Source organism: Carlito syrichta, unplaced genomic scaffold, assembly GCF_000164805.1.
Source record: "Carlito syrichta isolate Samal-C Ts95f unplaced genomic scaffold, Tarsius_syrichta-2.0.1 Scaffold314770, whole genome shotgun sequence".
NCBI classification, from domain to species: Eukaryota; Metazoa; Chordata; class Mammalia; order Primates; family Tarsiidae; genus Carlito; species Carlito syrichta.
In genome coordinates, this window is record NW_007258866.1 from 477392 (window position 1) to 502108 (window position 24717).

Genomic DNA, 24717 nt, shown 5'->3' on the forward strand with positions numbered 1-24717 from the left:
CAAAAAAAAAAAAAAAAAAGAAAAGTCATAAAAAGGGGAGGAGGAGAGACAGACTCAGCTGGCCCCCCACAGTCTCTCTTAGTTAGCACAGTTTGAGGAAATGAATCTCTTCTACCAAAGAGTAAGGTTTTTACTTTTCAAAATCTTTGAATTATAATTTTGGCTAAAGAATAACTATTTTACAATAACCAGTAATCCTGTGTTATAATATACTTTTAAAGCCTTTAATGTTTAACAAACTTTCAAACATAAAAGTTTTGGGCTCTCAATTCAGTCTTTCTAACTGATTATTTTTTATTTATTTTTTTTTGAGTTGGAGTCTCACTCTGTTGCCCAGGGTGGAGTGCAGTGGCACGCTCACAGTCACCGCAGCCTTGACCTGCTGGGCTTGAGTGATCCTTCCACCTCAGCCTTCCAAGTAGCTGGAACTACAGGCGTGCACCACCATGCCTGGCTAATTTTTTTATTTACTGCAGAGATGAGGTCTCACCAAATTGCCCGGGTTGGTCTCGAATCCCTGGACTCAGGTAATTCTCTTGCCTCCGCCTCCCAAAGTTCTGGGATTACAGGCATGAGCCACCAAGCCCGGCCTAGTCTTTCTAATCCTTAAAAAAAAAAATTTAAGTATTAGTTTTCCCTGAAATTCTAGGAGACGCTTAACTCATTTGGTGTGTTAAAATCACAGAGAAGCATCATCGAACACAAAAGAGTGTTTAACTTTCCTAAGGTTATATTTATGTGTGTCATTGGCATATGTTCCAAAATTGTGTGCTGTTCCTATAATACTGTTATGTCCAACTATATGTTATCAACAATAATGATTATGTTGTTATCTGCTACAGAATAATCAAAATTTCTTGTCAACTGTATCTATAGCAATGGTTGTCCCAAAACTTTTGTCATCTCCCAATTATTGTTTTACTTTAATCCCTTTCAAAGAGCAGTTTATAATCAGCTACAGGACTGATAAGTGCTCTTCAATGCCAATTTCTAACAACTTTGGAAACTGTTCCATTAAACTAGAGGAAAAAAAAAAACCTTTTCTTGGAGCTATTTACGGTTTTTTAACAAATGAGTAAAGTATGCTCTTATAAGCAAAATTTGAAGCATATATCTTTCTTTCTACCTCCAGAATTTGGAAACTATTGATATTGATTTATAACAGTATGGTTATTTGTATAAGTTCAATAAGAATCTATTTCCTTTTGTAGCGGAATGTGATTGGACATACTTGTTATTTTACCAAGGTTTTGGCTGAATAACATTTCAGAGCAGACTGCTTTGAGAAGTTAAGATTAAGATCTATAAAGAGCCGATATTATTAAAGCCTTTGGAAAGGCTCGCCTGGTGCCTTCTAGCTCTGCAGGGTTTCTGGCCTATGGTAGGTGAAGAAGTTTGCTTACTAGTAGGTCCAGAAACCCCAACTTACTTGGACCCTCAAAGAGAAGAATTCACTCAGTTCATACAGGTGTTTACAGGCAGATCCTTGGCTGAGCTCAGAGGCTTTTGCAGACTATAATCTGAGGTTCCTTATGGGAAGAGTTCTAGCAAGGCTGATTCAGAAAGAGCCTATATGACAAATAATTATTCTTGCTGCACTTCATGCAAATAAGATATGTATCAAGTCTAAACTTATTTTACAAATAAATTGGTCGTACTATAATTTGTCTTTAACAGAAACGGAGGACTGGAGAGAGAAAATTATGTTTTTTAATGCTCTTATTCATTGTTTTAAGTTTTTTATTTTCTACAATTTAAACTGCATTCCAAAGTCTTTCCTGGCTACAGGTCACCAGACTGGCATTTTCAAATTTTTCCTTCAAATTTTATATAAACGTCACAAAAAGTTCACTTAAATGCCTGGCTCAAATTATAGTCCAGAAGAATCTATCAGACTGCCACTGCAATCTGAAGATACATCAAAAACTTTAAAAGCTAATTTATAAACTATTCCAAACATAGAATGTCTCCATAGAAATGTATTTTATTAAAGGTCTGTTTATCAACATCATTTACAGAAAACAACCCACCAAATACTTGCCAATCCATCTATGGAATTAATTGCTAGTAATAAATAAATTACATCCTCACTCTGGGAATATATATTAGTGGTCCTTGTTTGCAAATCAGTTGTCTTTCTTTGTTAAAGTCATTATCTTAATATTTACTATATTTTTTTTTCTATCACTAGTATTCATTTTCCTCTGCTTTCCAACATTTATGGTATCTTCTATGCATGTAGGACAAGAAAATGGTCCTGGCTTTCCTGGCTCCCTCCTTTTCTGGGACCCCTCAATTCAAGACTCTGCTCCTAATTACAAAACCCCACTCTTTCATCTTTTTATCGAGTTTGTCTCTTCCAGACTCCGACAGTTCCATCCCCAGATGATGCCTCGACACAGTTTCCAGCCCATGCCGTCAGAAACTCCACTTCCACAAGCCCTTTAGACTAAGCCACAACAAATTCTTACTTAAACAGTCCCTAATTGCCCATAGGGCTCTCTTATTCCCACCTGCCAGCACACAAGAACCCATAACAGACCAACAATGCTAGGCAGGGTCAGCACAACGCCCCTGTTCAGCACAAGCAGCGACAGAAGATGAGGCCTTTGCCCCAGTGCCAAAGATTTGGTATTGTTGGGGGGGAGACGTGGAAGCCATTTTAAACAAGAGCCACCTTGTGCTAACCTTCAACCGACCAATCAGAACTGCCTCATTTGCATGGCAGGAACCCTAATGCATGACGGGAACCCTAATCTTTACCCCAAATGAAAAGGTCAAACTCCACTGGGAACACACCTCAAGCCACTGGCTCAGGGCGGACAGCTCCCTTATCACCGTCCTGCCCACTTTTCCCTTGCAGGGAAACTGAATGCAATCTGTTTCTCAAAACACAGAAGGGTCTGTATTTTTCCTCCCTCTCTAAGGTGAAGTTTCTCCCTCAAAATACATTCTTTACATTCTGCCAGGGTGAGGAATATCAGAAGCACCGGAATAGAATCGCCAGTATAGGGAAGGGGAGGAACATTTATTGAACAACAGGTATGTCTCGAATGCTCCAAGACCACGTTTAATCCCCCAGCAATCCTAGGAGATGTGCCAAAGTGTAAAAAGTTAAAACAAAGTGTAAAACTGCCAAAGTGTATCCAACACTTCTCACGTGCGGGGCAGTGTGCCAAATGCTTTAGCAACACGGTGTTCTTTCATCCTCACAGCATTAGGAGGCAGACACTATTATTATCCCTTTTTGGTCCAGGAGGAAACTGAGGCTCAGAGAGGCAGCTTACTTGAGGTAACACAAGCTAGCGGGTATCTGAAAAATATGTGGACCCAGGCAGGTTGACCTAAGTCCAAAGACAACATCCTTCCTTCTCAATGCTGGCGGGCATTCCTAGCAACTGATTTCCATAAAAAGCGAGCTACCTGTTGTGCAGGAAGGACAGAGGCTGAGGTAGGAACTTCGTAAGCAATCTGGAGAGAGGCCCCTCCCATGTCCAGGATCCCCACTGTCCTTCTGCGTCCTGCCACCAGTTCCTGGGGAGCCTCAGCATCTGACTCTGAAATAAATAAGGGAACAGAAAGGCGCTGGTAATTAAAAGCCCAAAGTAAGTCAAAAGCAGAAAACGGAAAGCAAAAAGATAGAAAGCAAATTTATGTATCACTCTACCAACTGTATGTTACACAGAGAAGAATTACTTAAAATAATTTGAACATGATATTTTGACTATATATCCCTAGTGGGATACATCCTAAGCCAAAAGGAACAAGTATCCTAAACAGCATTCTAGTAGTCTGATTTGTTAATAATATTATTGGTGTTACTATTTTAAGACCATTAAATATATTGTGGAATAAAGCAATTACATGTTTACATTAATATCTTGAGGAACAAAGATTCTGCATAAGAGAAAAAGAATAAAGATATAAAATCAAGAAATTAAAAAACCTTATAATTTTAAATACAAATTGGAAATATTACTATGAACTCATTATTTGTTTTTCTAAAAAATACTTATTTCCTGGCTTTGTTCCCTAAATGGACTAGAAGCAATGACAGCCCAGGAGCAATGAGCACCCCCGGTATCTAGACCACAATCTCTAAATATCATTTTCTACTAAAAGAAATCAGGCTCCTTTAAAAAATGGCCAATGCCAAGTATAGGGCAGAAAGCATCCAAGATGAGCTTGAAACACCTTGGCATGTGAGACAGTCAGGGACATGCAAGGATGCTGGGGTCACATGACAAAGACACAGGAGCCAACCTAAAGGTGCTGCTAAAAAGAGCAATGATGTGACGGGCTTTAAAACAACAGAAATATTCAAATCCACTAATTCATAACAACAGGGAAAAAAAACCTTCACTAGTTACACTTGAAAGTTGCTAGGATACCAGTTCATTATTCAAAAATTTGATAAAGAAAAAGAATCAAGGATTTCTTCTGTTTTCCCCATGAGAACTGTATGTCAGGATAACCACAGATGAAGATAAGTTCATTACATTAAAAGTCCAGCTGTTAAATGCTGAATGAATGACAGAGGTAGGAAGATGACCATTTTGCAACCCCTAATGAAAAAACATATCTAAGCAACAATCACAGCGGCTCCACCCACTGGGGGAAAGGTGGACGAGAATTTTATAATAAATTAGATCAGGCTGGCAACACCTGAACCCTGCATACCTTATGGGTCTGCACATGACTAAAAGTGGGGCTGGCAGACACCATAAAGCTCCCGGTGGGGTGTCACTACGGCTTAGTCCTGCGGAAGGAGCTGAATCAGAGTCTAATCAAGCATCTGTACCTGACTTCTGGGGGGAAGAACACGGGAGGGGACAGGAAACACATGAAAGAAAATATGCCAGCCCACAAAGATGCAGTCAACCTAATCCAGAATGTGGAAAATTTATCCTACCGAGTGGCTTGATCTTCCTAGTTTTTAAAGGCAGGGAGTGGGTGATAGGGTGAGCTATCGCAGGCTAAAAGAGACATGGCAATCAGATGCAGTGTGTGACCCTCGTTCCGATTCTGATTTGAACAAGCCAACTACAAACAAACATCCCTGGGAAAATCAAGAGACAATCTACCTGGTTGGGGTGTGAGACAGGTATTTTGCATAATATTTGAAATTGTTTGCTTTGTTACGTTTAAAGATGGCATTGTGGATACACTTTCATTTGTTTCAGTACTCCTTATCTATCAGAGATACACAATGACATACATGAAAATAAAAAGTATACATCTAGGGTTTGCTTTAAAACATCTAATGGAAAAAAACCTGTGATAAGCAGAGGGCACATGGGGACAGAAAACGACAAAACATTAGTGCATCTTGAGTCTGGCTAATGGGTCCGTGAAGGATCATTTTATTATTTACTTCTGTGAAGGCCTTGAACCTTTCCATATTACAAAGCTGAAAAGAAATAAAGCAAATTAGGACTGAAAAATGGAGCATCGTAAGTTTTAAGAAAGAAAACCACTCAAAATGAGCCCTTTCACGCTATGTTACGTTCTGACTTAAACCTTCAGCCCCCAGGTGAACTGTCATCAGAAGATGATATTACTTACCATCTTCATGGTCAAATCTTCCCAAAACAAAGTTGATTCCAATCCACGCATAGACCCCTAAGTAAGAAATAGAAAAACCCTCTTAATCCTCTCTCCTGTGCCACGGGTCCACCTCTCCCTGGGGCTTCTCTTTTCTTCTTTGTCTTAGAAAAAAATCATCGTAGGATTGTATTCCATATTCTCAATGCATGGATTCCAAATCTTTTATCTTGTAGCTTTTTCCCTTTTAAAATTACCTGTATCTTCTAAATTTCCTACAATAAATAGAAATTAATTGTAGGTGGGTTTTCTTCCGCCCATGCCAGTTCTGGCATGCCTCTTTCTCTCTCCTTCTCTTTCTCTAATAAATTATGTTTTTTAAAAAAGAAATTAATTGTAAAAAAATGCTGAAAAAATGAAAATATTAAAGTTCTGGTTCTGGGCAAGATGCAGTCAGCACATGCCACCCCATCTCTCTGCAGAAGGCAGATACCAACTAGACAGGACGCACGGGACAGTTTTCTGGGAACTCTGAAATGATAGTAAGCACGTTTGGAAAGAAAGGAGAATCTAAAGTGCCACCCAACTGGTAGTAAGTGTCCCACTTTTTCCCCCCTCAGATATTACCAGACCTGAAAGTACATACTAGGTGAAACTGAAAGACTTTTTTGGGCCAAGGAGTGGAAAGGGGATGCCAGAGGTTCAGAGAGAGAGCAGGGACAAACTCCTACTTTTTTTCTTTTCTTTTTTCTTTCTTTTTTTTTTGAGTCAGAATCTCACTATTCCCCCAGGCTGGAGTATAGCAGCACGATCATGGTTCACTGCAGCCTCGACCTCTTGGGCCCAGGTGATCCTTTCGCCTCAGCTTCCCCAGTAGCTGGGATTACAAGGCATACATCACCACATCCGGATAATGTCTGTTTTTTATTTGTTTGTTTGTGAGTCAGAGTCTCACTCTGTCACCCAGGCTGGAATGCCGTGGTATACTCAGGGCCTCCACAGCCTTGACCTGCTGAGTTCAGGAAATCCTTCTGCCTCAGCCTTCCAAGTAGCTGGAACCACAGACACACGCCACCATGCTTAGCTAATTTTTAAAAAATTTATTGTAGAGACAAGGTCTCGCCAAGTTGCCCAGGCTGGTCGCAAACTCCTGGGCTCAGGCAATCCTCTTGCCTCAGCCTCCCAAAGTGCTGGGATGACAGGCGTGAGCCACTGTGTCCAATCTGCTTTTTTTTTCTTTATTTTGCTCTCTCCAACCCCAGGGAATCCTACAGCAGCACAGGTAGAGACTGGACAGGCGCCGAAAACTCTGAGGTGTGTGAATTCTTCTCTCTGACCTGAGAAGCCACAGTCTCCAGAGTGTGGGCAAATCTCTCCTGCTTATTTTTCTTCTCTGTCCTCCCACCACTGGCCCTGGGTGCAATCACGGAAGTTAAAGGCTTGGTTTTCTGACAGTAGGACCAGGAAAGTAAGCTTCAAGGAACCAGAAAGCGTCAGGAGATCAAGGAGAATGGGGAGGAAACTGTGTATGCACCCCTGGGCCCCTTCCCTAAACAACACATGAGAGGCTTTGAGAACTCCACCATGGCTCGGTCACTGCTCAGGTTCAAGAGTAGTCACTGGCTGACATACACACAGGACAAACCCAGATGGCAGTGGTCAAGGCTTTGAAAGACTAACAAAGTCACAGCCCACAGAAGGCACATTTAGTTTGGAAACATGGCCCTGGATTGCCTAGAAAGTCTCAACACTTCATAGCAACTGTAAAAACAAAACAAAAGTAACTTGTTCCCATCATTCCCTAAAACTAAAGTTTCCCCTTAATCTAATAATTTGCTTTACATTTGATTTGGAAAATTCAGTACAACTCCTAGAACCATATACGTCCACAAAAGCAGAGTTCGCTAGCCAAATATCCAATTTGAATTATCATTAAATACTAATATATTCTTTTTTTTTTTTTTTTTTGAGTTGGAGTCTTACTCTGTCGCCCAGGCTGGAGTGCAGTGGCATGCTCGTGGCCACTCCAGCGTCCACTTGCTACCAACCCGGCTAATTATTTATTTATTTATTTATTTATTTATTGTAGAGATGAGGTCTCGCCAAATTGTCTGGGCTAGTCTCAAACCCGCAGGCTCAGGCAGTCCACCCACCCTGGCCTCCCAAAGTGCTGGGATTACAGGCTGAGCCACCGAGCCTGGCCTAATATATTCTTATAAACATAGTGCTTAGCACTGAGTTAAAAACAGATATCAAGACTTCCAGAAGCAGCATTCTCAGAAACCAGTGCAGAATGCACAAATAAATAAACGGTATAGCAGAATCAAAAACATGATTGGCAGAAAAATAAGAATCAGATACGTGAAGTAATAATCCCAACACCGTTAGAGGCCGTGCCTCAGGGCCCAGTACCTTCCTGCTTCCCGGAGATCACTTCTGCCTGAGATTGCGAAAAGAGGAAGTCAAACTCCAGCGGTAAATCTTTCACCAGGTCAGCCAAGATAGCCAACTGCTTCCTGCAAGAAAGAGCACGGGATCCCAAAGTTAATCGCTAAACTCTCTTCTCACAAACCGCTTCGACGCGTCCTTCTGCTCAGCACTGTTGAAACCTCACTGCTCACTGGCCTCATCTGCTGGTCCGGGCCTGCACCTTTCTGGTGCCTCCTCTGATTCCAAAGGTGTAAACTGCCTTCAAGCACGGCCTCCCACATAAAAGGCGAGATGGTAACAGTCCCTTTCCCTGGGTCATGCTGTAGTTCAAGCGATGCTAAGCCATGGGACCCTGGTTCTGTGCCTCTCGCAAGGCTGAGGACAGCCAGACACAGGAAATCGCGGCACAGTCTCATGGTCTACCAACAGCAGCAATTCATCATGCCTCGCTACTGTGTGAAAGAAAGACGTTCAGTGAAGTCACACAGACTCGTCCTTAGCTCTTGTGAGAAACAGTGCCTCAGTTTACCACACATAAGACTGTCAGCTCCATGAGTTTTTATATAATCCTTAAATAAGATAACAGTTAACTTTTTAATCTTTTTCATATTTTAAGAGTTGCTTTTTTTCTTTATAACAATCTCACCATTTGAAAACCCTATGTCAGGATCAAAATCCGAAGGTGATAACAACATTTCCAATTTGGGAAGAAGATTTGAAATTTAGTGTCCACAGGAATTTGTTTCCTCTAACATTTTAAGTATGCTATCAGTAGTGCCAAAGAAAAGCAAATAAATAATCATATCAACTAGAAAAAAAGTTAGTTAAAAATAAGATGAATTATCTTTCATTTTTAAAACTATTCATTATAAAAATATTCTACTGGCTCAGATAGTTGTTGGCATGACTTAGTGAAGGATGTTTGGCACTTCAAAGTGAAGAATTGCATCTGAAGTAATAATAATCTTCCGATATAGTAAGGTATAGCTTCCTTAAAGAGTTCGTTGTTACATGCATTAAACTCCTGCAGTAAGAATTTCTCATGGGGAATACGAGGGCACTTTTCTCCTCCCTCCATGGGACATGCTTCTGAACTCCCCAGAGAGGCCCTGCTGGCCTTGGTGACACAGGTAAGCGTCGACCGACATACATACACACTGCTGTGTGGAAGGGGAATTTCAAGCACCACCTTTCCAATGGACAGTCCAGGGACACGTTTCCAAAGTATAAATGTGCCTGAGCCTTGGAACCAGCTGTTACGCTTGTATAAATTCAATCCGAGGAAATCACCAGACAAGAATACGAGGAAGAACAACACTGCAGAATCGAACAGTAAAAAACTAGAAATAGCATCATGACGGAGGAAGTGGTTATATAACTTACGGTACACCATACAGTGCGATACTATACAGATTTGTTTGTTTGTTTGTTTGAGTTGGAGTCACACTGTGCTGCCCAGACTGGAATGCAGTGGCACGCTCACGGCCACCCCAACCTTGACCTGCTGGGCTCAGGCGATCCTTCCGCCTCTGTCTTCCAAGTAACTAGAACTACAGGCATGTGCCACTACGCCCGGCTAATTTTTTTATTGCAGATATGAGGTCTCGCCAAGTTGCCCGGGCTGGTCTCGAACCCGTGGGCTCAGGCAATCCTCTTATCTAGGCCTCCCAAAGTGCTGAAATTATCGGCATGAGTCACCATGCCTGGTCTTGCCTCACTCAGTCTTCCAAGTAGCTGGAACTACAGGCGTGTGCTATGGTATCCAGCTAACTTTTTTATTTTTATTTTTTATTATAGAGACAAGGTCTCGCCAAGTTACCTTACCCAGGCTGGTCTCAAACCTCTGGGCTCAGGCAATCCTCTCGCCTTGACCTCCCAAAGTGCTGGGATTACAGGCTTGAGCACCACGCCTGGCCTATACAGATGTTTAAAAAGTGAAGTCAATTCTATTTACCTGTATTGACACATAAAGCTGTCCAATATATTTTGTTGCACTGTAACAGGTTACAAAACAGTATGAATTTGATCTATTTCTGTTCAAAACAAAAAACAAGTCCCAAATCATTGTTCATGTAATACACAGGGTCAGAACTTTCATTTTCTCAAATTCAATATTGTTTATTTAAAAACTTTTAGGTTGGGCGTGGTGGCTCACACCTGTAATCCCAGCACTTAGGGAGGCTGATGTGGGAGGATCACTTGAGCCCAGGAATCTGAGGCTATGGTGAGCCATGATGGTGCCACTGCATTCCAGTTTGAGTGAAAGAGTGAGACAGTGATTAAAAAAAAAAATTAAGAAAAAAAAAAACTTTTAATGGGAAAATGTTGATACCTGGAGAAGCAGCATGGCAAGTAAAGGGGGATCCAGTGCACTGGCCTCCACTGGGCATTCCCTTTGCCATTTTTAAAGGGTATTTCGTTACAAAATAAAAGGGAGGTAGAAAAAATTCCACTAGTCTAGGCCATTGGCAAAGAAATTAAATACGAATACATTCAAAGACACAGCCCAGGCAATCCAACCCTATTTTGAATATGACTCACAGATGCTATTAAATGAGCAAAACATGAACCATACAAAACAGGCTCTTGAGGTGACCATCACGCTAGGTCAAGAGCTAGCTTGGCCTTAGAGGCTGCAAGGATTTCATGAGCCCAGGACAGATGCATGCATTATTGAGAGAGCTGGCCAGAAAACAGGTTCAGAGAGAAAAAAAGACCAGTTTCTTTAAACATTCTGAAGATAAAATGAATATGAACATTCAGAGCTTCCACACCGACACTGACATCTTAGACAAATGCAAATCTTAGAGCAAGAGAAGGGGCTGTGTGTGGCTGGAAACTTCTTTCACCAACAGAGGGAGAGTCTGACAGTGCTGGGGAGCCCAGGCCGTTGTCCCCCTCGCTCCAGACACACAACAGGCACCAAGGCACCAGCCAGGCCCCTCCTCTCACCCTCAGGCCGGCTCTGCTTTTGTGATCCCGAGTCAGCTTTTTCTCTGGTCTTTCTCCCCCTGCCCTGCCATCCCCAGACTTTGTGATGGGGTGCCCCCCTCTCCTTGTGTCATCTATATGCTTCCCAGGGTTCCTAAAATGTTTGAACGATGTGAATATTACCAATGTCAAAAAACAAAATGCTTGATTGCATGCACAATCCAATTACAACTTCATAGCAAAGATGCACAGAGAGAAAAGGACACAGCAAAATGAAACGGTTTTGATGGGTGGTAGGACTGTCAGTCAGATTCTTTTGTTTACTTTTAAGCTTTCCTTGAATAAGGTGAGACTATAGCTATAACATTTAAAGCTTGGTTTTTAAAATAACTAAAAACAAATTTTTTGAGTTGGGGTCTCACTCTGTCAATCAGGCCGGAGTGCAGTGGCACAATCATGGCTCACCACGGCCTCAACCTCCTGGGCTCAGGCAATCCTTACGCCGCAGCCTCCCGAGTAGCAGGCTATAGGCATGCACCACCGTGCCCAGCTAATTTTTTTTTTTAAATTTTTTGTAGGCCGGGCTCAGTGGCTCAGCCTATATTCCCAGCACTTTGGGAGGCCAAGGCGAGTGGACTGCCTGAGCCCACTGGTTTGAAGCCCGAGCAACTTGGCGAGACCTTGTCTCTACAATAAATATAAAGAAATCAGCTGGGCATGGTAGCACTACTAGTAGTTCCCGCTACTTGGAAGGCTGAGACAGAAGGATTGCCAGAGTCCAGCAGGTTGACGCTGAGGTGGCCATGAGCATGCCATTGCACTCCAGCCTGGGCGACAGAGTAAGACTCCAACTCAAAAAAAAAAAAAAATTTTTGTAGAGACAAGGTCTCACCATGTCAACTAGGTTGGTCTCAAACTCCTGGGTTCAAGCAATTCTTTTGCCTTGGCCTCCCAAAGTGCTGGGATTCCAGGTGTGAGCCACCACACCCAGCCATAACAACATTTGTAAAAAGACCAAAATGCTTGGGGAAATAAGAAAGGAACTAGAAGATCTCTCATGCTGACAAACAGCTATATAAATAAGCTGCTTCTTCGGCCAAGTGTTAAACTTCATCGAAAAAGAATTTCTATTTACCAAGGGAAAATATTTATGTTAATAAGAAATACCTGATGCCTATGAGACTATGAACATTCCCGGAGGATGAATTCTAAAGTTAAGGTCGGCAGTGCTCTCGCTGACATGACAGCAAAAGCACAGGCAACAAGAACAAGAATAAACAAGTGGGACTATATCAAACGTGAAAGCTTCTGCAAAGCAAAGGGAACAACCGACAAGAGTGGAAGGCAAGCCACAGAGGGAAGAAAACGCTGCAACCACATCTCTGATAAAAGGGCGAATTGTCAAAACGTGGAAGACACTTCTACAGCCCAACAGCAAGAAAAGTAATAACCCAGTTTTAAAATGGGCTAAGGACTCGAACAGACACTTCTCCAAAGACAGACAAATGGCCAACAGGTATGGGAAAAGTGCTCAACATCACCGATCATCGGGGAAATGCAAATCAAGACCACGGTGAGACATCGCCTCACACCTGTCAGGATGGCTGTCAGCCAAAAGCAAAAGGTCGCGAGTGTAGGTGAGGACGTGGGAGGTTGAACCTCCTGCATGCTGGACTTGGGAAGACAGTGCAGCAGCTAGGGAAATGGTATGGGGGATCCTCAGAGGATCAGAACCAGAGCTCTGCTGCGACCCGGCCGCCCCAGTCAGGGTAACCATCCGAAGAAACTGACATCAGGAGCTCAGAGAGACATCAGCGTGCCCGTGTGCCCTGCGGCACGACTGACGACAGCCAAGATGTGGAAACAGCCTGATGTCCACTGACAGATGAATGGGTGAAGAATGTGCTATGTTCATACAACAGAATACCATGCGGGCTTTGAAAAGAAGGAAATTTGGCAGCACGTGACAACACGGATGAGCACCGAGGACATTACGCTAAGGGAAACAACCGGGCATGCACTTCAGTCAGACGGACGAGTCAGCGTGGAAGTTCTGCTCTCCCACACTGTACACGCGGTCAGCCACAATGTCCTGCACACTCACTGATGTGTTAAGAGGACAGATCTCACATGTCCTTGCTGTAGTTAAATAAAATCATTTTTAAATATGTTCAGGGAGGGCGACCCCCTCGGGTCCCCTCCCACTGTGGGAGCTTTTCTGTCCTCTCAATAAATCTTGCCTTCTCAAAACAAAACAAAACAAGTTTAGGGAGCTCACTCCACCCCATGCCCATAGCAAGTGTGGAGGGACTGAGGAGGTGTCAAAGGGGGACTCCCCCAAGGAGGGTCTGACTAAAGACAGCCTGCTCTTTCTTTCCTAATGCAAGAAGAGGGACGAGGCGGCGAGATGTCAGGCTGAACCGTCAAGGGCAAGTGGAAAAGGCTTGACTGGCTCGGGATGAGAATAATGGAGACTGAGCCTTGCAGTGGCAGCAAGCAGAGGGACTCTTCAGGTGTCACCAGGGACACAGGCAGAGTTCCCAGGAAGACGGTGTTCCCACAGAGCTCTCCTATGGCCCCTGGGAATCCAGGTCCTAGGTGACCCTCCCACTACCTTCAGCAATTAAGCTTTCTCCCTAGCTGCCTCAAGACCCAAAGCTAGCACCCTCACCCCCACTCCCAACCCTCACTCCCAACTAAGAACCATGGTGGTTGTACCAGACAGACATCGATCCCAATGCAGCAAATGACGTGGAGATGGGAGCAGCGGATGGTGCCACTGCTGGGTCTAGGGTGGCTCTGCCATTTCTGAGCAAGGAGTCTCTTGATGCCACCTGGAACCCTGTGTGGTGGCCCCACATCCCGCCTCCAAACCGCGCACCGCAGAGGCCGCCACGTGGAACGGCCTCACCTCTCTCGTGCCACCGTTCCCCTGTGCCACCGTTCCCCTGTGCTCCAAGACCTGCCTCTCACCTCTCGGGGAGCAGCCTCATGCCTGCAGTGCAGAGGATGTAAAGGGGGGTCTCCTTGTGCTTCTTCACGGGCACATGAGCTGCAGCAAAGCTCAGCAGAGGACGAAGGTAATCGCTGGCATGCTCTGGAGTGTCTGCCATTGCAGAGATCCCTTGAAATAAAAGACTTCCTTTAAAAAGCAGATTACACAAGATTCAGAAAACTGGTACCCCAGAAGGCTCTGCTGAAGGTCCTAAACATTTATTTATAGGGGGTGACCATGAGAGAGACCACCCAGACGCCCAGGAAGAAGGGGGGGGGGGCTTCCCTTCTCCTCGCTTCTCTCCTCTTGCGTGCTTGTGACAGACAAAAGGAATGGACACCAAAATGCATGGGCCGAGTACCCGGCTTGATTTTCTTAACCACGGGCTGGCTGTTGCGGTCTCTCATCTGTTTGATGTCCAGCAAGTCATGGGGGTTCCCATTGTGTCTTGGCCAGAAGTAAACAAAAATCCGGGAGCCGCTGCTGCCGCAGTCCACAACCAGGCCGTAGTTCAGGTTCGGATCTTCGGTGTCCGTGGCTTCAAGCTCCCCTACTCGAGCCAAATACCTGAGCCAGGGAAAAGAGAAATCAGTGCTTTGAGGCGGGCCCAGGAAAGACGCTACTTCACTTATTCACAAGCCTTCCTTAGTGCCAGCATGCCCTAAACAAAGGATGGGGAAAACATGACCACAGCTATTGATGTACAGGTCAACTCCAGTCCGCTCACCTGGAGGCCACTGAAGTTAGACCATGAGAAGATGACCCCCACAGGTGGGCGGTTCTGGACCTGGCTGAGGTGATGAACCTTTCACCAAGAATTAAAGAGCTCATAGGTCTGAATCAATAACTGGTCTTTGTTGTTACAAGTAAATGAGCCTCGGGGTGGTTTGTTATACAACTAGATAATGGCGACAGTCCAGGTCATTTCTACCCATTCTTTCTGTATGGAAGCACCCAGAACACTGTAGAATGATTTATCACTTGATGCATGTTTCTGGGTGGTGATATTTTACACTGGCCTTTTTGTTTTTTGCTTTATGCTCGAGGTTTACATTGCTTGAATTACATTAATTAAAAATGTGCTGCATAAAAACAATAATCATTCATTTCCACAGTTTTAAAATATATTTCATAAATATAAAAAGAGTGTTTCTAAACTATGTGTAGGTCATAAAGAGTGATAATAAAGCCAATGCCTGTGTACCCGCCACAGGTTTAACAGATAAAATATGACACTCTTCTTTGCAAATGCCCCTCGGCCCTAGGGCATTAGTATTTCACGTTGTGATTTTTTCCAGGTGCTAAGGTGTCTGGCTGACAGCAGGAAGAGGCTTCCATAAAAGGTGTGAGTCTCAGCTCCGGCACTTTCTAAGCTGTGTGACCTTCAACAGGTCGCTTGACTTCTCTGGACCGTTTCCTCCCGTGATGCTGAGGAGAGTCAAGCGCTTTCTACCCTGGCAGCGAGCGTGTGTGGCAGGCGGTGTGCTGCTCCTCTTGCTGTTGGACACAGAAAAGTTATGGTGGCAGCAAATAAAAGAAGACTCTCCAGAGAAACGGGCTGGAGAGTCCAGGAAAAAAGAAGGCTGAGAGTGGGTCAAAACGCTTCTGAACACTAAGGTGTTAAGTTCAGATTAAAGCTCCCTCAGAACCTGAGGGTTCAAAAAGTGCAAACATCACTGCAAAGGCGTCACTTCATTTTTTTGAGTTGGAGTCTTAACTCCATGGCCCAGGCTGGAGGGCAGTAGCACGCTCACGGTCACCCCAGCGTCGGCCTGGTGGACTCCGGAGATCCTTCTGCTTCAGCCTGCCAAGTAGCTGGAACTACAGGCACCCAAAAACTACAAGACGAGCCCAGGGACAGTGGCTTTTGGGGCATTATCCAAAAAAGCAGGGCTTTTTACTGTTGCTAAGAGTGTATACTGTGGGGTAGACACTGCGATTTTCTCTTCTAAATTCTATTAATTGTGAACAAGTGTTACTGCAGGTGGAGGTAGTAACTGTCTACAAAACTCCCTAAGAGTAAAGCCGCGAAGGCTTTCAGGTATTAAGACGAACTCCCCTCCTCTCAGGGGTCTCCCCACTTGCCCCGCACCAGCAAAGCTGATCCCTACATCCCGAGGCTCTCACACCCTCAGAATTGGGTTTTATGATTCCTAAAGCTAAGACAACTTGGGGGCCCTCTTCTAAAAACGAGGTTCCACATTACAAATACAAGAGGGGCCCATGCAAGTGAGGGCCTGAAGAGGCCGGTATCCTCGGCTGCTCAGTCAGCCCACCTCCCACCCGAACACCATGCACAGGGCCCGCCTCACACCGGTGCAGCCAGTGCATCTTGCAAGTAACGCTGCTTTACAGACCAGAGTTCCTTACTTTGGGCAGAAAACAAAACTTGACGAAAAGAAGAGAATACACAGTTCTGAAATCAAAAAGTGGAGTGCATTTCCAATTCGATCATGCAAAATACACTTTTTAAAACGGATAAAAATGGGCCGGGCGCAGTGGCTCGAATCTGTCATCCCAGCACTTTGGGAGGTCAAAGTGAGGGGATTGCCTGAGCCCATGGGTTCGAGAAGAGCCTGGGCAACTTGGCAAGACCTCATTGCTACAATCAATTTTTAAAAAATGAGCCAGGCGTGGTAGTGTGTGCCTGTGGTTCCGGCTACTTGGAAGGCTGAGGTGGAAGGATTGCTGGAGCCCAGCAGGTCGATGCTGGGGTGGCCATGTGCGTGCCACTGCACTCTAGCCTGGGCGATGGAGTGAGACTCCAACTCAAAAAAATAAAAACTAAAAAAATAAAAAAGATAAAAATGTGCATTTGAGCTTCACTATAACATGGCAAATGATCCTGTAGGGTAGGATGAGTGGAACTCTTTTCTAGATCTGAAATGGGAACGAGTTGAGGGAAATGAAGCAGGTGGTAAAAATCTGTGACGCACAGAAAGTTCACAGCCTTGGAGACTCCGTTTCACCGTGTACCTTCCCATCTAATCAAGTTACTGGGCTCAGAGTCCCCCAGTCAACTCACAACAGCTCACCTCTGGGCTTAGGTTACAGAACTCTGGCAAATACTGACCTCACCAGAGGCCAGAGGTCAAAAAGAAACGGGCAAGAAAACCTGCCCAAGGCGACTTCCCGCTCCTCCTCCCAGCAGCCTCTCACTCCACACGTGTCCCAGAAGCCTCTCTGCTTCCTCCCCTGGAGCCAGCCCTACTTGTCTCTGCAGGATTCCGGCCCATCCCTCCTGCATAACAAATGGCTTCCTCCAGTGCTCTCAGACACTAAAGTCCTCAGACGCTTGGGACTCAGGATCCCTTTAGAATCTTAAAAATCAATGAACCCCAAGAAGCTTTTGTGGACATGGGTTATATGTACTATCTATATTTACTATATTAGAAAATAAAACAAAACAATTTTAATATTCAATATTTCATTTAGATAAAACAATAAATTCATCACATATTAATATATTGCATGAAAATAATTATATTTTCTAAAAAAAAAAGAGTGGCATTGTTTTACAATCTTGCAAATCTCCATAATGTCCAAATTACCAGAAGAGAGCTAGATTCCCATATTTACTTATGTATTCAATCTGTTACAACATGCTGTTTTGGTTGAAGTGTTTTTGTGACAATCGGCCTCACGCAGACACGCTGCTGGAAAAAGGAGAAGCATTTTAACCACCCTTTCAGATCACTGTGAGTATTCTTAGATACGACACTAAAACTTAGATTCGGCAAGCAGTGTTTCTTAAAGACTAGTTGTCACTGGAATCTGAAACTCCATCTAAAGACTTGTCATGCTCCGCTATGCTAAACCCGTTGGTTTACCTTGCCCTTTGAATGGCTTTTTCGAGGCGAGATTGTGTAACATCCTACATTGAGAATACCGGCTCACTGAGATATGCAAATCGTCTTACCACTGGTGCATTTCATTCTGCAATACCAAACCCACGTTCGTTAATATCATCACCAATCTTACCCAGACGTCTTTTAAGTATTGGGAAGATAGCAAATTTACAGTGGCTGACACCATTTTCCAAAACACTAATTTTCACTTGGAGGTTCTCATTTTATCACTGACAAGAAATACTGAAAATTGTTTTCCTTGAAACAGATTTGCTTCATTCATTCTCAAGAAAATGTCTATGAAGTACCCAAGTCTAAAAACTATACCTTTCCTGGAAGTCATTCTTTCAGGCAAAGAAGTGCTCAGTGAGAGAAGTTGCTAGATTTACCTCATCATTTCAACAACTGCCCAAGTGCTTTTACTCGAGACAACATCAGTACATAGCAGAAGTGCTTAATGCCTTCATCACACAGAATATTAAAGGATATTCTTAGATGAAACTGATTTTTTTCTTCATTACAACTGTGCGGCAATTAAGAATACAGTAACCTGCAAGGCGTGGAGTCTCATGCTTGCAATCCCAGCACTTTGGGAGGCTGAGGCAGGAGGATGGCTTATGCCAAGGAATTTGAGACTAGTCTGGGCAACATAACGAGATCTCATCTCTACAAAAAATTTCAGAAGTTAGCTGGGCGTGGCGGTGCATGCCTGTAGTTCCAGCTAGTCAGGTGGCTGATGCAGAAGGATCACTTGACCCCAGGAGTTGGAGGCTGCGGTGAGCTGTGATCATGCCACTGCACTCCAGCCTGGGTGACAGAGTGAGACCCTGCCAACAAATAAGTAGATAGATAAATAAAACAATACAGTAACTGCTTGTGCAATCTGGTGGCTCTGTCCTGATCTGTGTTTTATGCCATTACTTTTGTACATCACAGCAAATATCAACTCAGTGAAAAGACAAATCGCATCACAACAGTCAAGAGGTAAAAGCTTAGCAGTAGTGGGATTCTGTGGGGGGCAGGGGCATACCTCATCAACAAGGGTACCTGCATAATGAACATTTGTATACTTAACCCTGAATTGCACCCCACATCTTTAAAATTAAAAAAAATTTTTTAAAAAAGAGGTAGGAGCAACCCAATGTCCATCAACAGATGAAGGGATAAACATGGTGTATCCATACAATGGAATATGATTCAGCCTTGAAAAGGAAGGAAATCCTGTCACATGCTACAACATGGATGGATCTTGAGGGCATTATGCTAAGAGAAATAAGCCAGATATAAAAAGACAAATACTTTATGATTCTACCTACAGGAGGTATCTAAAGTTGTCAGATTCACAGAAACCGAAAATAGATGTCAGCAGTCTGCTGGGAAGAGAAGGAAAAGGGGACTTGACCCATGGGCATGGATGACATTCTGGAGATCTGTTTCACAACAGGGTAAATACACTTAACGCCACTGACTTAAAAATGATTAAGACGGTAAGTTTTATGCCATGGGTTCTGAACCACAATTTTATTTTATTTTATTTTTTGAGTTGGAGTCTCCCTCTCTCGCTCAGACTGGAGTGCAGTGGCCGCTCCCGGCCACCGCAGCCTCGCCTGCTGGGCTCCGGCGATCCTTCCGCCTCAGCCTTCCAAGGAGCTGGAACTACAGGCGCGTGCTACCACGCCCAGCTAGTTTTTGATTTCTTGTAGAGATGAGGTCTCGCCAAGTTGCCCAGGTGGGTCTCGAACCCGCGGGCTTGGGCAATCCACTCACCTCGGCCTCCCAAGGCGCGGGATGACAGGCTGAGCCACCGAGCCCGGCTTGAACCGCAATTTTAAGAGACAAATCCCGCCTTAGTGCTGTGATAAAAGTTTTGTCCTCGCAGATTTACTAGAAGGGTGTCGGCTTTCTTTTTCTCTTTGGCCTCCGTCTGCTTCCCTACCGAGTCTCCCCTCTCCCGCATCCTTTAACCTGGCTTCCCGGTTCTCAGGACACCTCGACTCAACAAGCTGATTCTTGTGAGAACCACAATGATTTGGAAAGGACTCTTCTTTCTGTTCTAAATGTGAGCGCCACTGTTCCCTTGAGGCTGTCTGTCTGTATTTCAGCATGCACCCCTAGGATTTGTTCCCAGTTGTCTGAGGCACCTTTCCATTTGGACCATCCATTTCTCAGGAGCAGGGACTTTGCGGAGCACCTCAATACTGCCACAGTATCGTTCACATTCCTCTTCCCGAGACAGGCACCGGGCAGCGCCCACGGGAGTGGCCTTGGCACTCACAGCACGCAGCTGTTGGTTTCTTAATAATTCTCTCCGCATCTCTGTGTAGCTGTATTCAACATCAGTCAGTCTCTTTCTTAGAAAGTTTCAACAGCTTTCCAAAGCTCCTGTTAACCTCTCCGATTCCTGCCAAAATAAGCAACTTCCCAGCTCTAATTTTGGCAGTTCAACTTTCTTTCTCTTCCCTTAGAAGTCTCTGTGTGAGTACTGGCAATAAATATCAGCCGACGTTAGAACACGAGGAGGAAGACAGGCCCGGCTGGCATTTATGTTACCCATCCTAGTTGAGCCTTTGATCAGTCACTGCAGGCAGCAGAAAGTCTCCATTTTTCTTAGTTTGCATACAAGTGAGTACATTTTCTCCTCTGTGAAGTAACAGTATTATCTTTTTCTGGAACCTCTTATGACCTAATCGGGCTTCTTACACTTCCAAACAAGTCTTCCTCTGTCTAGGCTCCTAACGTGAATGGATCATCGGTCCTTTCCTGCATTTTTTTGTTTATAATTTGTGGTTCTGGCCTCAGCCACCATGGTCAATTACTTGAGCTGCTGGTTCCTCCTGCTTTGCTGATGCTGCGCTAAGCCAGGCTCTAAAGAGACCTAAAGTCCAGGAGAAAAGTTCCGAAAGCTTTGGAACCCCTCGCATGCGCCTTCCCGAGAGAGTTCTGATTCGTCATCACACATACTCACCCCCATACCATACACACACACTCTCTCTCAATCTATTTGAGAAACATGACCTCCCTCTAGTCACTGCTGACTCCATGAAAAGAGAGTTACCCGCAAATACGTCATCCAAGGCAGTACTGGATGGAGATGGCTTTTCGCCCCCATTATCCTGAAAGCGTTAGCAGCATAAGAGCTGTAACTGACCAAGCCATTCCCTAGCTTACAAAATCAACACTAATTCTACCACTTTAGAGTTCAGAAAGAACTCGGTGATGTACCCAAAGCCAATTACGGTAGACCCCATGAGTGCAGGGCTGCCAGTTCTCCGCTGAATGTCATCCAACTCTGCAACTCCATTCAAGGCTCAGAACCAAATACAATGACATTATCGCTAAAATAGCTGAACATGACCGATGACAGTAATACACGCCCAGAAAAGCACTCTGTCAGGTTCTTGCTTACCTCCTAACAAGATTAATTGGAGTAGTCAGGAACATCTACAAAGTAGAGAGCCCTGCTTTGTATATACACTATAGACACCATTAGGACCACATAAATTAACAAATGCTTTCAATTTCACCAGCAACACTCTCTGCATTGTTCTCTTATATTATACATAAGAACTCCCTAACTCCTCTGCACATCCCATTTTTATTCTAACCAAAAGTAATACCTCTTTTTTACTTACTTTAATTAAACAGAATTGAGACTCCTGTAGAAAGTCAGTACTGAGCCAGTTGCTGACACGAAACCCTCCTTCAGTTATTTCCAGATGGCAGAGAAACAGGATGGCATCACCTGTCAACAGCTGCAAAAGACATTCTCAGCCAGGCTCGGTGGCTCAGACTGTAATCCCAGCACTTTGGGAGGCCGAGACAAGTGGATTGCCTGAGCCCGCGGGTTCGAGACCAGCCCAGGCAACTTGGTGAGACCTCGTCTCTACAATAAAATCAAAATTAACCAGGCATGATAGCGTGCATCTGTAGTTCTGGCTACTCGGAAGGCTGAGGCGGAAGGATCGCCAGAGCCCAGTAGGTCGACAATGGGGTGGCCGTGAGCGTGTGTGCCACTGCACTCCAGCCTGGACAAAGGAGTGAGACTCCAACTCAAAAAAAAAAAGAAAAAGAAAAAGAAAAAGACATTCTCCAGATCACTAGTTCAGCCAGACAGAATCGCACCCTCTAATGAAGACGGCAGTGGTGCTACCAAAAAGTGGAATAGCATTAAATGTTAAGGTTGAAAAGTAACACACTAAAAAAACAGAACATTTGAGTAGTAACAGATGGCCACTCATCTGTACACTACCTATGCTACATGATAACAATGTCCCTTCTTGTCATGTGCCCCCAAATGCGTGTCAGCCCATAGAGAACCACACCAACGGTGGCCTCATTGGATTATAACAGAGCTGAAAATTGCCTATCACCTAGTGACAGTGTGATGATCCTGACGCCACATAAACTTAGCTTAGTAAGTGGTCTGTGTTTTGGCTTTTAACAAAAAAAATCTTAAAAATTTTAAGAACAGAAAAGAGCTCACAGGTAAGAATATAAAGAAAGAAAAAATTTTTGTACTGCTGCACAATGTGTTTGTGTCTTAAGTTGTATTGTCCCAAAAGAGTCAAAAAGTTTTAATATTTTTAAAGTAAAAAAGTTACAGTAAGCGAAGGTTAGTTCATTATTAGAGAAAAAAATATTTTCCTGTAAATGTAGCGTGTCCCAAGTGTACAGTGTTCCTGAAGCCTCCAGTAGTGGACAGTGATGTCCCGGCCTTCACGGTCACTCAGCCTCACTCACCCACCTGGAGCTCCCTCCAGTCCTGCAAGCTCCACGCGAGCTGAGGGCCCTGTCCAGGTGGACCATTTTTTAGCTTTTATGCCATATTTTTACTGTGCCTTTTCTACATTTAGATACACAACTACTTCCCACATTACAACTGCCTACAGTATTCCACACAGGCACACGTGTACAGGTGTGCAGCACACGTGTTTGGGAAGTTACACCACCCGTTTGTGTGAGTCACTCTGTGATGGTCACATAACGATGAACTCACCTGCTGATGCATTTCTCAGAACACATTCCCATCGTTATGCAGCACATGACTGGACTAAAAATAAATAAATTATAGCAATTGATGGAGCCTCCAAGGCAGTGCCTGAAACAGTGCCAAGTACACTCAGCAGTCAACAGAACCTTCTGATATGAAGGAAATGTCTTCTATCGGCACCGCCTAATATATCCTCAGGTGGCCACTGAGCACTTGAAATGTGTCCAGTATAAGGGAGAAAATGAATTTTTTGTTTCGGTTAATTTCAATTAAATTAACTTGTGGGTAGTGGTTATTTGATACCTATTTGATGCCACAGTGTAAACACTTGGCAATATTTGTTGAATAAGTGAATAGACAAATAAATAAATGAATGTAAAATATGTATTCAGTTGGAAGAAATTATTGGAACGTGTCTCATAAGATATAGCACATGTCAAACAAACAACTGACTAGGCTACTGCCTTGCTAAGCTATGGGCGGCCATGCGCTCTTGGAACTATGGCCAGGCCATGTTTCCTGGCTTTGGCCCCCTCCCCTACCTTAGAGAGGTGAATCTCCTCTCTCACTCTCTCTTAAATTTACTTGCTAAATAAACTATATTTTCTGATCTAAAAAAAAAAAGAACAGACTAAAACACATCTAACACGAGTGCTATTCTCACAAGCAGCTCCACTGGGCTGGTGGGGCACAGGGTCTTCATGGGTGCCTCTGTGCCTTCAGCTCAAATGCGCTGTAAACCTGAAACTATTCTGAAAAAGAAAGTCTATTACAAAACAGCTTTGGATTCCATCCTCACTGCCACCCCTGCTCTTTAAATTTACCTTTTCCTAAATCCTAGTTCTGATACAAACCTCCTAGTTTCTCCTTCCAGAAGTAATATGGGTATGGGTTTACAGTAAAGAAAATAAATACAAGCCTTTAGACGTGAAACCACTGAGGGAAATCCCCCATGGGCTTCTACCACCCGGTGTCATGTCACCACAGAAGTGATTTGCTGGATCCCACCACTGGCTGAAAAAAGGTTGAATTAAAAGATTCTTTTCAATATGAGAATAACTAAACTTAAATATTTTTAAGCATTAGCTACTTTCATAAATACTAAAATACAAAGGTGCAATGTGCAAGGGAGATAGTCGTTTCTAGCTAAAGCAATGCCCCGTGGATCAAGACTATAAAATAGACCAAATGTGGTGTTCCTCGGGGCACACGATCCTGATCAAAGGCTCATGAACTTGCTCCCGTGAACACTTCTGCCAAGTATGCTCCTGGAAGCACAGCACACTGTGGAACACCATAAATACAGAAATAATTCCATGGTATGAAACAGGAAAAATGCATGTAATATAAAAATCACAACCAAGCACCTGTCTTAAAAAATTGTTGGCCAGGCACGGTGGCTCACGCCTATAATCCCAGCACTTTGGGAGGCCAAGGTGAGAGGATTGCCTGAAACCATGGGTTTGAGACCAGCCTGGATAATTTGGCAGGACCTCATTTCTAAATAAATCAAAAAAATTAGCCAGGCATGTTGGCGTTCCTGTAGTTCCAGCTACTAGGAAGCTGAGGCAGAAGGATCGCCTGAGCCCAGCAGGTCGAGGCTGCGGTGGCTGGGAGCATGCCACTGCCCTCCAGCCTGGGTGACAGAATAAGACTCCAACTAAAAAGAAAAAAAAAACTGTTTAAGCTGCTGAGCTAAGGTGATAGGGGCATCCATCATTCCAGTTATTTGCTTGATCACTTTTTCATTAGCTAGTGCTCCCTAGGGCTCAAGCGGGAGCAGATGCCAAAAAAAGAAATGATGGCAGCAATATTTTCAATGGAGACAATGCTGTCTGTCATCTTCAGTGTATATTTTCAGGGCAGAAAAGGGATTAGAGAACAGAAAAATCAAGATAATTTCAAATAATCATACTAAGCCTAAGGTGATTAGTAAGTCAATCAATGTACCTAGCAGTCCAAGATGCTTTACTCTTTCA

General features: G+C 43.9%; 1 protein-coding gene across 1 annotated transcript in view; it reads right to left on the reverse strand.

The window, feature by feature from the left end:
- Nucleotides 1-24717, reverse strand: part of ENTPD7 (ectonucleoside triphosphate diphosphohydrolase 7) — a 50909-nt gene that overhangs the window by 17861 nt on the left and 8331 nt on the right. Inside the window, exons 3-7 of the mRNA XM_008071867.2 lie at nt 14262-14467; nt 13879-14029; nt 7957-8060; nt 5566-5622; nt 3424-3557 (exon numbers count right to left, since the gene is read on the reverse strand). Of these exons, the coding sequence (XP_008070058.1) occupies nt 3424-3557; nt 5566-5622; nt 7957-8060; nt 13879-14029; nt 14262-14467 (652 nt within the window). The remainder of the gene's footprint in view (nt 1-3423; nt 3558-5565; nt 5623-7956; nt 8061-13878; nt 14030-14261; nt 14468-24717) is intronic.